General features: G+C 54.3%; 2 protein-coding genes across 2 annotated transcripts in view; one reads left to right on the forward strand and one right to left on the reverse strand.

Annotated features, from left to right (window-relative positions):
- Positions 1 to 433, forward strand: part of LOC103913614 (histone H1oo) — a 1,236-nt gene extending 803 nt beyond the window's left edge. The window contains exon 4 of the mRNA XM_009320116.1: positions 80 to 433. Within this exon, the coding sequence (XP_009318391.1) occupies positions 80 to 433 (354 nt within the window). The remainder of the gene's footprint in view (positions 1 to 79) is intronic.
- A 2,049-nt stretch (positions 434 to 2,482) lies between these two features.
- The window catches only part of PLXND1 (plexin D1), a 74,658-nt gene continuing 65,904 nt past the window's right edge, over positions 2,483 to 11,236 (reverse strand). The window contains exons 33-36 of the mRNA XM_009320117.1: positions 10,257 to 10,404; positions 6,990 to 7,130; positions 5,956 to 6,030; positions 2,483 to 5,274 (exon numbers count right to left, since the gene is read on the reverse strand). Of these exons, the coding sequence (XP_009318392.1) occupies positions 5,158 to 5,274; positions 5,956 to 6,030; positions 6,990 to 7,130; positions 10,257 to 10,404 (481 nt within the window). The 3' untranslated portion in view covers positions 2,483 to 5,157. The remainder of the gene's footprint in view (positions 5,275 to 5,955; positions 6,031 to 6,989; positions 7,131 to 10,256; positions 10,405 to 11,236) is intronic.

Below are 11,236 nucleotides of genomic sequence, written 5' to 3' on the forward strand. Positions count from 1 at the left end.
ACAGCTGGGAGTAGGGCCCAGCGGTGAGGCTGGGTGGCTCATGGCATGGCGGCAGTCTGAGGTGCTCTTTCCCCTCCAGGCCCGGCCACCAGCAGCAGTGAAGCCCAGGAGCGTTGGAGCGAAGACCCTGCAGGCTGCCAGCCGTGCCCGGGCCCCTGGCAAAGGGCGTTCAGGGCCCCCTGTGGCTCTGGCTGCGGAGGATGCAGGAGGGGGCGATGGTGACAGCCCCGCGGGTGCTGGGGCAAAGGGGCCCCGAAAGGCCCCAACGGGAAAGAGCAAGGGGAAGGCACCCAAGGGAGCACAGCAAGATGCCCCCAAGGGGAAGGGGGGTCAAGGCAAAGCGAGGAAGCCCCGGGCAGCCCCAGGAGCCAGTCAGGGGGAGGCCAGGCTGCAGAAGGCAGCCCCCACACCAGCAGGCAGGAAGGCCCCGTAGGGGGTCCCAGGCAGCCCTGCTCCCTGTGGGAGCCCAGCCCTGCTTCCAGCTGGGCCCGGGCCCTTGGGTCCGGGTCGGTTTTAGTCCTCAGGACAGGTTTTAATTCTGTGTTCACCTCCTGATAATAAAGCTGCTTCACTCCACTCATGAAATGGTGTGACTACTGCCCTGCTCGTGGGTCTCTGCCCCTGCACTCCTACCTCCCAGCATGCTGTCATGGAGAGGTGCCCTGTCTGTACCCATGTGTCCCCAGCTGCTGGCTGCAGTGGCACGCCTGGCCAGCCAGCAGTGCCAGGCTTTGGGGGGCTGCGTGTGTGCAGGCTGGCGGTGAGCCCCAGTGCTGGGTGATGGCCCAGGCAGGGGGCCCTGGGAGCCTTGGGACGCAGCACGGTGGCACCCCTGGGCACTGCGAAGCTCAGGCTTGGCCAGCCCTGCTGGTGTGGGGCCGTGGCATCCACAGCCTTGGTGTGGGGTACGTGTCTGGTCCTCTGCCCTCCTGGTTGCCCTTGCGCTAATGCCTGGCTGAGCTGGGATTACAGGAGTGCCAGGGCAGCAGGTCCGGGTGCATGCCATGGGCAAGGGTCCCCAGTGCCAGGGGGAGCTGCCTGTGCTCTAACCATGGTAAGAGGAAGATAGAAGCGTTTTAGGGCTCAAAAAAAGAGTTTGGGGTGTTTGTTGTAGACTGCAGCATTGCTTGTGCTCTTGTTATCTATCAGTGGCACAGTGCCCACCTCTAAACCTGTCTTGCTAGCTCCTGTGGGTCAACATATGAACACTTTCCTTTAATAGCTTCAAATGCCTGAATTTCTCTCGTTCTGCACAGAACAGAGCCCTTCTGAAGGTCAGCCTGATAATGCAAAGGGTTACAGTCCTCCTGGGCAGCAAAAAATAAGTGGAAGTAAAACTCTCTTCCTAAAGAGGATTTTGTTAATCTTCAGCTGGCTTTGCCAATGCCCTCCAAGGCTCCTGGCCTTGCTTTGGGGCTTAAGCAAGAGCTGAGCAAACTAACTTCTCTTTAAACTTCAGCCTTGGCCATGTTGATCCATCTTTAATGAGCCAAAACTTGTGTCCCCCCAGGGACAGGGTGGGGGATGTTGTGGTAATAACTGAGCAGAGGTCACCTGGCCCTTTGGTGATGGTTAACCTCGCAAAGCACTGGTCGCTAGCATGGAAATGTGCCGTAACAGAACCGGGCAGGAGCTGTGTCCTCTCTCACCAGGCACCCAGGGTGAAACACAAGGCTCTTTTGCTTTGAGAGAGGCCAAATAATTTAATGGCTGGATTTAGCTCTACTAAGAATCAACTTTCTAGTGGGAAAAGAAAATCCCTCTGGTGCCTGGAAAAAGCAGCTTTTACTGGGGGAGGTGGAAGAGAGAGGATTGAGCAATGACATGGTTATTAAGACCTATGGGCCGTGGCTGGTGTTACGGCACTGAAGCCAGAAGCCTCGAGGGCTGGCAGCAGCTGTGGGGCAGAGCGGGCGCTGGGCTCCCCAGGGCTGGGAGAAGACACTGTCTTGTGGGCTGATGGCACTGGAGATGTAAGGGTGCCCGGCCCTGGGCGCTGCTGTGGTGTTACTGGCTGTGTGTGCAGCACAGCATGCAGTCAGTTCAGGTGCATGGCTGTGTCCTCACACAGCTCTTCCCCTTTCTGCGCCAGCGCCTGTTCTGGTGGGAGCTGTGGTACCGGGTAGGAGGAGCGGTGCGTGGTCACAGCGTGCTCTGCGGAAAACCAGGGCTCTGCAGCCCAGAGGGGTAAAAGCCCATCTCCTGTGGAAACAAGGTGGTTATCGGCTGAGCTGCCAATGCCGAGCACGGTGCGTCTTGTACATGCAAAGCTCGCTGTGCGCACCCGACAGCTGCCCTCCTCCCTGCGCTTTGCGCTGGGTGGGTGCGGTGGTCAGCAGGCCGGGGGGGGGGGGGATGGCATGGGAGGAGAGGCACCCCGTCCTTGGGCAAGGGACAGCAGCCTGACCTTGTGGGTGGCGCCGGGTGTCTTCCCCAATGTGTGTCCTCTGTGTGCACACAGGCAGGAACTTCACTACACAGGTTTCAGCACCTTGTTTTATTACAAAGATAGGCTTTTCCAAGAGTCTGCCACTTCCACTACACAGCAGGTAAGGGCACTACACCCACAACACGTGCCAAAGTTTAAAAACATGTTACAAAGGGCTTGGGGGTTCAAGGCAACACTAGAAACCCTCAAGCTTCTGCTCCGTTACAGTTGTTCCTTTAAAATGGTTGTAGCAACTACTTTTTTTTTTTTTTTTGCTTTGGAAAAAATTAAATAATAAAGCAATAGGCCCCAATACATGGCCCAGTGACATCACCTGGAGGCAAACTATACCATCGGCTCACCTGTATCCTTTCCTTGTAACAACATGGGGCTATCGCTCCATGGCCCTTTCCCCTCCTCCAGCCAAGCTCAACGTTCTCTGCTACCTTGGTCCTTCTCACCCTCGCCTTCCCTGTGCTGGGCCTGCCTATATCTCTGGCAGCTATTCACAGTTTCTAAAAGAAAAAAAAATTCAAGATTTTTTTGTGAAATCACTTTCAAAATAAAATGTAGCCCAGCTACATTCTTAGAGTTTCTATTCTGAAGCCACATCCTCAGTAAAGACATTGAAACCTCCACAGTGTATGTACTTTTTCTGTAGTTCTCTTCTAAAAAAAAAAAAAACCAAACCTCTGTTCTTCCCCTTTCCCTCCCCTCCCTCCCCTCCCTTTTAACATACAGGATAAAGTCTATCATTTGTTTTAAAATAGATATCTATATACACATACACAATTCTGATGTTCCAATTTCTGACAAATGTGGCATTACTGGAAACAATGGGATGGAGGCCACCTGTCCATGGCAGTGAGTCACCCAGGAGGAGTTTTGGTGGACCAAAGTCATCTAATACCAGGTTGCATCCTTGCCAGCTGGATGAGTAACGGAGGCTCACCTTAGACCCTGCCTGGAGTGAGGTAGTAACTTTTTTCTTTTTTTTTTTTCTTTTCTATTTGGCAGTTTGAAAATGCGGTGGCTACGGCTGGGTTTAGCTTTCATGGGCAGGTTGCCTTTGCCTGCATGTGAATGCTGGCTTCAAGCACGTGGTGTTAGCTGCAGTCCAGCCTCTACAGAGGGGCCTGTGTGACACTGGAGAAGACCAGAGCAGTCACAGTTCCCCTGGCTGCAGAAAGGACAAAATTGCCAGCAGAAAGGAGAATGGGCCACCCAGCTGGGACGGGGGGTTTGCCCCAGCGCAGATGCCACGGGACAGCAGTGAAGTTTCTAGGTCTGTGCAGTGGGACCCTGCTCACTGACCCCAGTGTAAGGAGGCATGGGACGCTTTCTGCCTTTGTTTGCAGCGTGGGGTGCCGGAGCTGCTCTGCTGGCCTGCGTGAGCGAGAGCATTGTGCTGCCAGGTGGATGGGGTCCAGTCCCTTTGCCTTTATGGGCCGAAAAAAAGACTGGATACACAGCAAAACTGCACGCTCTTGGTTGCCCTCAGGCGACAACCATGGTGGGCTGGGTCTGAAGCAAGCAGAACAAGCTGCTTTAGGAAGACACCTCTGTAGCACTGACCTTGTTTTCAGTGATGATCACGGGGAGATGCTGGAGCACATGGGGCAGAAGGAGGGAAGATGCTACCTGGCGTTTTGCCCTCCACGAGGCTCAAGCCCGCTCTGTCAGGGGGCTGTTAGCAGGAGCTAACTCCTGTTGGCATGAGCGGCGTTACCAGGGCTGAGCTGGGGCAGTGCCACAGATGTGCGCACAGCCAGCACGGCAGGGCGACCGGAGCGCGAGGCAGAAGTCCTTCCCCTCACCCACTGCATCTGGTCTTCTGCTTCTAGGCAGAAGCTATGCCTGGGATCAGCTGGCTGAAAGGTGGGTCATTAGGGGATATTTGCCTGCCCACTGCAACTCCAGCTCACTGTGCATGCAGATCTGGGAACCTGGGGAAGGGGAAGCAGCCCTTCCCACACTGTCTGACATGTAACACGCTCCCTCCAGCTCCGTAACAGCTGTCTCCGTTAGGGGATAAAGTGCTTTCACCATGCCTTAGCTACTTGGGAAGCAACTGCTTTGTCTCAGCCCTGAGTTCCCCGTGTTGCCCAAGACGATCCTCAGATGGAGGAGTGGTTATGTTTACACATACAGCACAAAAATTAAAAGGCACAAAAATACACAGAATGCAGCAGATAGTGAACAGCTGATAGAGTCCCTGGTGTTGGAAAAACAAGGATGTCAGAGGGATGGTGTGGAAGGGAGCTCAGGGGTTGCTCCGACGGCCTTTGCCATCTCTGCTCATTACTCCCTGAGGCTACCCTACTGCTTTGTGTCTATTGTTATGGCTTCTGCAGCCCCGTCTCTCATCCTGAGGAACCACAAACAGGGATGCAGGGAGCTGCTGACCGCTCGGACGCTGATCAGAGGGAAGTGGTGAACTGAGCTTGCCACAAGTGTCTCGTCTCCATTTCTCGCTGGCAGCAAATAAATTATGGGTGCCACAGTGCAGACCAGAGGGTTTTTCTGCTGCTCGGAAAGGTGTCTTGTGGCTTCTTGTTGGGTGAGGGAGCCCTTCAGCCACGGGCCAGGCCCACCCCCACCACAAGGCTGGTTTGAGAATGACCCTGGCGGAGATGATCCACGGTGGATCCATGGTGTATCCGCGGCTGAAGGCAGGTTCCCTACGGCACTGCGCTACGGAGAAGGTCACTTCCAGGGCTGCAGTCAGCCTAGGCTTCGCTGCAGCACTCGTAGATGTTATCCTCCATGAGTGCAATCACTTGCTCAAACTTGTGCTGGAGCTGGGTGCGCTTCGTCGTGGGATTGGCATCCAGGGCGGCCACGATCTGCAGAAGACATGGGCAGATGGGTGGCTGAGGCAGTGCAGGCAGGGGTGCCCACCCACCAGCACAGCTCCCCCCGCCAGCCTGTTGAGCCCAAATCCCAGCCGGACCTCTGACAGGGAGAGCCCACCCTGCCCCACAGCCCCTGTGCTCACCCACCCCAGCACCCTCTGGCTGCTCCAGGGCACAGCCGAGTCTCTGGGCAGGGGGTGGGAGAGGAGGGGGATGCAACCAAAAACCATGGTAATAATGAAGCTCACAGCACAGAGCCAGCCCACAGCATGGGGGTGCAGGGGGTCAGGAGCCAGCCAGGGCCAGTGCCTCTGCTGGGGGTGGCGGGTAGCAAGTTATTTTGGGTGCGGACTGTATCAGCGTGCTCTGCCCTACTGAAAGCATCTGTGGGTCTACACGTCAGGCAGCCCCGCTTCAGCCCAGCCCAGCCAAAGGCTGTTAAAATCAGTCAAGAATAGCTGGCCTTCTCTTCCAAGAAGTCGTCAGCCAAGGGATAGGAGAGCAGGTGCATCTGTGTGTGCATATATTACATATGTGCGTGGGATTATGCAAAAAACAATAATCCCTTTTCTGTGGGACTGGATGCAAGCGTCTGACCGCTTGCTTACAACATACTGCTTGTTATTCCCTCCACAGGTATGCTGGGGCCTGAGTGCAGCTGAACTCACTTACCTGGGAGCGGTATCTCTTGGCGTATTTGTATATCTCAGCCATGGCGACGTTGGTGTTGAATTCGTTCCGGTATTTCTTTATAAAGACAGAACAAAGAGGCGAGGAATATTAATGTGATGCAGCAAGTGAGTTCAAGCCCAATCAGCAGGCATTAACTAGATTAGAAGAAGGTTTTGCCTGGGTATTTTTGTTACTGTTGCATTGATGCAGCCGGACTTTTGACTTACTCCTTTAAGGAAGGTGCATTTGCTTGCATCAGAAACGGTCTTAGTCTTTTTAAAGCCAGCCTTAAATGCCCACACTTGATAACACTGTTTACCCCTCCACGCTCAAAGCCATTTCAAAGGATGGGGCAGCGTGAGAGCTGGGCAGAGGAATGCCAGCGGAAAAAAATCTGCTCGGTGGCTGAAGCTAAAATGCCGCGGGGAGATGGTTTGATTTTGAGGAAGCTGTGGCGTATCACTGGCAGGACTCGGATCCGGAGCGTGGCTGCCAGCTCCCGTAGCTGATACCAGGGCCGGCATCCCGCACCCGGGCCCGCTGCCAGGGCTGACTGCCAGCGGGCTGCCTGGGACTTGGGGCCGGCCCTGGCAGTTGGCGCCCGGGGGCCAGCTGGCCAGGGGGCTGCGGGGCTGCGCAGATCCTTTTCTAAACTTCCCGGCTCTTTGGCAATGAATTTTGCTTTCAACTCCCAGTGGTGCCAAAGCTAGTTAGGTTCAAGCTAACTCGTGGGTGTTTACTGCAGCTCTGGCAGTAATTGAAGATGCTTGGAATTAGGTCAGATGAAGTTTGTGCGTGGAAGTTTGAGGCAAAATATCCTTTCGTTTGCTCCTTCCAGCGTCTAATCAGTAGCTGATTGCAGCCTATCTGCGTTCCCTGCCACTCCCAGACTCCTGCTGTCAGCCAGAGCAGAGCAGGCTTGGTGCTCCTCGCTCTGGCAGGGCACTGAGACTGCAGACCCGACCCCATCCCCGGCACGGGGGCGCGCACCGGCTGAGCCCCCCCTCCACCCGCTGCAGCCCAGCGCGCCTTACCCGCGACTCCTCCGCGAGGTGGGCGTTCATTTCCTGCTCGCTGAGCGGGGGCATGTCGTGGATTTGCTTGTAGTATCGCTGCACTATCTTCCTATACTCGGGGATCTCCTTGGCGTACAGCAGTTTATTGGTCGGGGAGTCCTAGAGCGAGGGTGAGATACCAAAATCAGACACCATATTGTTCCTGGCTGAACACTTTTTATCCTGTTTGTCTGACCAAAGTGCTAACCATCAGACACTGACTGCAGCTACAGCTGGGTTCAGGAAACAGCTACGTCTTTGGTCCCGGCTTTACACAGACAGGAGTGTGACGGGACGGCACTGAGGCACGAAACAGCTAACGACAGAGGTGCTTGCTCAAACACATCAAGGTGCTGCGGACAGGTACCACCCGCCTGCGGAGCCACAGCACCGTCCCTCTGCCCTTCTTCCTAGCATGAGCTAAACATTTGTTAGCTACAATGCCAGCGAAGGTGGTCTATGTGAATGTGTTTTGATGTGCAGCAAGGGCAGGCTAAAAAGCATGCACAGGCTCAGGTGAGGTGGCTTGCTGCCAGGTGATGCTCTGCAGATGAGTGTAGCACAACCGTGTTAGATAAAACACTTGTGCTCCATGGCTCTGCGTGTGGAAATTGGTAACAAGGGAAGGGCTTCTGCATGCCTTTACTCGGGTCTCTCGAGCAGCCAGCTTGATTTAAACTGAAGAACAAAGCTCTCTTACAAGCTGAACTTTGTCAGTTGAAATGTTGCTCTTGGATTTTTCATGTAGCTTTGATTTATTTTGCATTGGCTAACCCAGCCTGCCTGGCCTATATTGAGTGCATGTAAAGTAATTAACAGAAAATACTGAGTTCTCTTGATTAATGTCAGCTTGGACAAAGCAGTCTTAACCTCCCAGCCACACGATCGGGTTGTACCAGTGAAGGCGTAACCCCGCCTGCACTCCTTGCAAACACAAGCATGAATGATTTTAACCTCAAGGCAATCCTGCCCCGCTGATATCATTACCCCGGGAATGAACCTGGCTGAGTGGCCTAGCGCTGCATCCCGAAGGGAAACAGCCCCAGGCTCGGGGACACAGAGGGGAGTAAGATCAACGTGTCCTGCTGCCCCGACACTGGCGTGCGGGACTGCTCCCTGATGCTCTGACAGGTGGAGAGGGGAGGGAGGATCTTCAGAAGAGACAAGCGTGGCAGGGCTCTAGCCGTGGAGGCAGCATCTTCAGCTGTATCGGGCAGTAAATAAGGAAGCCCAGGGTAACTGCAATCTGCTGCTGCAATATGTAGCGTGGCTAATGCTGCAGGGGAAATGGGAAATGGGCACCAGGCTGTGGCACCAGATCCCACAGCAGTTTATTTTCAAACCCAATGACAAGGCATTACAGGAATATAGCCAAGTTACAGAGCCTGCTCACAACATTTTTTTTTTCCCCTTGGAAACACAAAAGAAACCCATGCTGCCTCTTTTTTAAGTTATTTTTTAATTCGTGTCTGATTTGTCTGTATTATGAAGAGATGGGTACTGGTTTATTAACTGCTTGCGCACTGTAGATGTATGGAGTCTGAGTCTGCTCTCACATTTGCAATATCAAGGGCAAAATGCTGAAACCAGGGGAAGAATCCAGCCTGGAAAACATTCAGTGATATACTGGGTGTATATGCAAGCTGATTTTTATGCTGAGGATTTATTCTTCCCACATTACTCAACAATTCCTTCACTTATGCTATTGTATTCCTGAAAAATGTTTCCATCTGCTGTCTGACTCCAGCTGACCCCTCTTCCCCTCATCCACAGCTTGACAAGGACAAATTGTAGGTGTTTCGTAAGACATGCAAAAAAAAGTCCAAAACCCAAACAAACAAAAAATCAAGTGCTCATTAGATCTTCCTCCAGTATTAACCTCTCCCAGTGAAGGCTTCCTGTTGCTCTCAGTCCGGGGGATGCACTGAGCAGCGCCTGCCTCCCGCCCCTCTCTCTGTAGGGTCCCCTCTACATCACACACTGTGCTGCTGCCAGCCCCTGGGGCGGGGGGGGTGGCGGGGGACGATTTACAGCATTTCTTAATAAAACTTATGTCGGGAAGTTTCAAATGTCAACGCTGCACTCAGCCAAGCAAGTGGGAGAACAGAAAACATGCGCGCTGGACGTCTTGCTGCCTGCCAGCCCCGCAGGATGGTGCGTGGGAGCCCGATGGCAGAAGAGGAGACCTGGCCCGCGCAGGCTCGCATTTGCTCGGAGCAGGCGTAGCTTCCTAGGCAGGCGTGCCGAGTCCGCTGGGCTCTGACCACATGCCGGCGGTGGCCAGCATGTGATGGAGACACTACCACCGGAGGGGAGCACCCACCGGAGGGGAGCACCAAGTGCTCCACAAGCGCCTGCCAAGTGCTTCCCACGTGCTGATGGATGGCGTCAACGGGATGGCCCCAGACAGTCCCCGCACCTCCACGTGAGCCAGGCTGGGTCTGTGCTGCCTGGGCAGGCGCAGCCCACGTTCACGAAGGCTCGGCTCGCCTCCTGAGCTTCTCACAGCTCTCCTAGGTGAGAGGCTGTGCAGAAACCACTGACAGCAATGATTAAAGCTTCACCTGAAGCTACGTCATTTTCCATCCTGCCACTGGGAGTTTACATCGTCCCTCAGCTGCCGTTACGGGATTGTGAGACTAATGCTGTCCCCTAAACCAACCCTGACTGAGGGAGCTGGGCTCCCGTGCTGAGTCTGCCTGTGCCCAGAGCAGAGCTGACACCCACCCGTGCTCGCCTTGGTACGTTACACCCCTGCCCGAGCGAACAACAGAGAATATTCGTCTGCTCATGCACCAGCTCAACCCCGTCAGGAAGCGTTACAGACGTTGCGCTAAGCTGGGTGCTCTCCTGGGACTGCAGGACAACTCATACAGCCACTGGGTAGCACCGAACACATAAGCCAGCAAAGGGGTCTCCCTCCAACCCCTGAGCCTTCCGGGCTGGGGCCTTGCCCTTTGTCCATCCTGCCTGTGACCATGTGTTCCCACTCCCTGACCACTGTTTGTGACAGAGGGGGTGCAAATTTCACGCTCAAGCCTGAACAAAGTGGTGGGGAAGGGAGGTGGAAAACTCATCCTCGGAGACAGCCAAAACTCAACTGCGTGAACCTGAGCAAGTGGCTCCCAGCCAGCCCTGCTTCTGGGGGAGGTCGGACTGGGTGACCTCTGACAGCCCCTTCCCACCCGCACTGGTCTGTGTCTATGACTGCCCCAGCAGGAGTGAGATGTCGCCTCTGGACAGTACCTTGCCCAGCTGCAGGTCAGACAGGGAGCAGGCGTCAATGAAGGCCTGGGCTATCACAGAGAGACAGGCGTCAATGTGGTCTGTCTTGTCAATGTCGAAGACGAACTGCGGGTTCTTCAGGATGTTGACCCAAAACCTCAGAGGTAGGCTGCGAAGAAAACAAGCCAGGAACACACACTGGGTGTACTCCAGAGGGAGAGGGGAGGAAATGCAGGAAAGATGATGACAGAAAGTGAATAGCAGAGAGGAAAAAAATGAGGAGCCAGGTTCTGCTATTTAATCACATCCTGGTAGCGTATGGCCTTCTGCTTAGCTAGAGGGGCAGGCACACGTCTTCACCCTGAAGAGACATTTCTTCAGGCTGAAGCACATGGCACGGACAGGAGACTTCAAGTACAGCCTTGTCTAGGCAGGCATACACCCTTGATCCTTCAGCAGCTCCCTGAGCCACTGGCAGGTTTGCCTGCATGGGGCTATTGAATCAGGCTTCCCCACTTGCTGATTTTTGTAGCAATGGTGTCAGCTCCTTTTCCTTCTTCCCGACAGTAACCATCGTCTGGTTCTGTTGGTAAGCCGGGCCCCGTGAAATGCATTTCATGTGTCGTCTTTTCTGATCTCTCATCATTTTCTCCTCCAGTTATTTCACTGCTCATTTGGCCACAACACAGTTTCAGTATATTGCTCACCCTTCCTACCATCCCTCCTCAGCAGCTGAGGAGTTGAGGAGTGAAAGCTGCTATAAGTCTTTGCTCTACTGGCAATTAAAGGTAATGAAGGATAGGCAAATCTGTAGCTCAGTGGTTGTGTCTGCACACCTGCTATCCCAGCCAAATTTGTTTTGAATTTTCACATGTTGGGCTGGAAACAGTTACTGTACCTGCAGCCTCAGAAGCGCTGAGTGTCTCCTCAACACTCTCTCCAAGCTCCCTGCTCTCCCCAGTTAAATCTTCTGGTTTCTCCCCTGCTCTACTTCCCCCCTT

Source organism: Pygoscelis adeliae, unplaced genomic scaffold, assembly GCF_000699105.1.
Source record: "Pygoscelis adeliae isolate BGI_AS28 unplaced genomic scaffold, ASM69910v1 Scaffold302, whole genome shotgun sequence".
NCBI classification, from domain to species: domain Eukaryota; kingdom Metazoa; phylum Chordata; class Aves; order Sphenisciformes; family Spheniscidae; genus Pygoscelis; species Pygoscelis adeliae.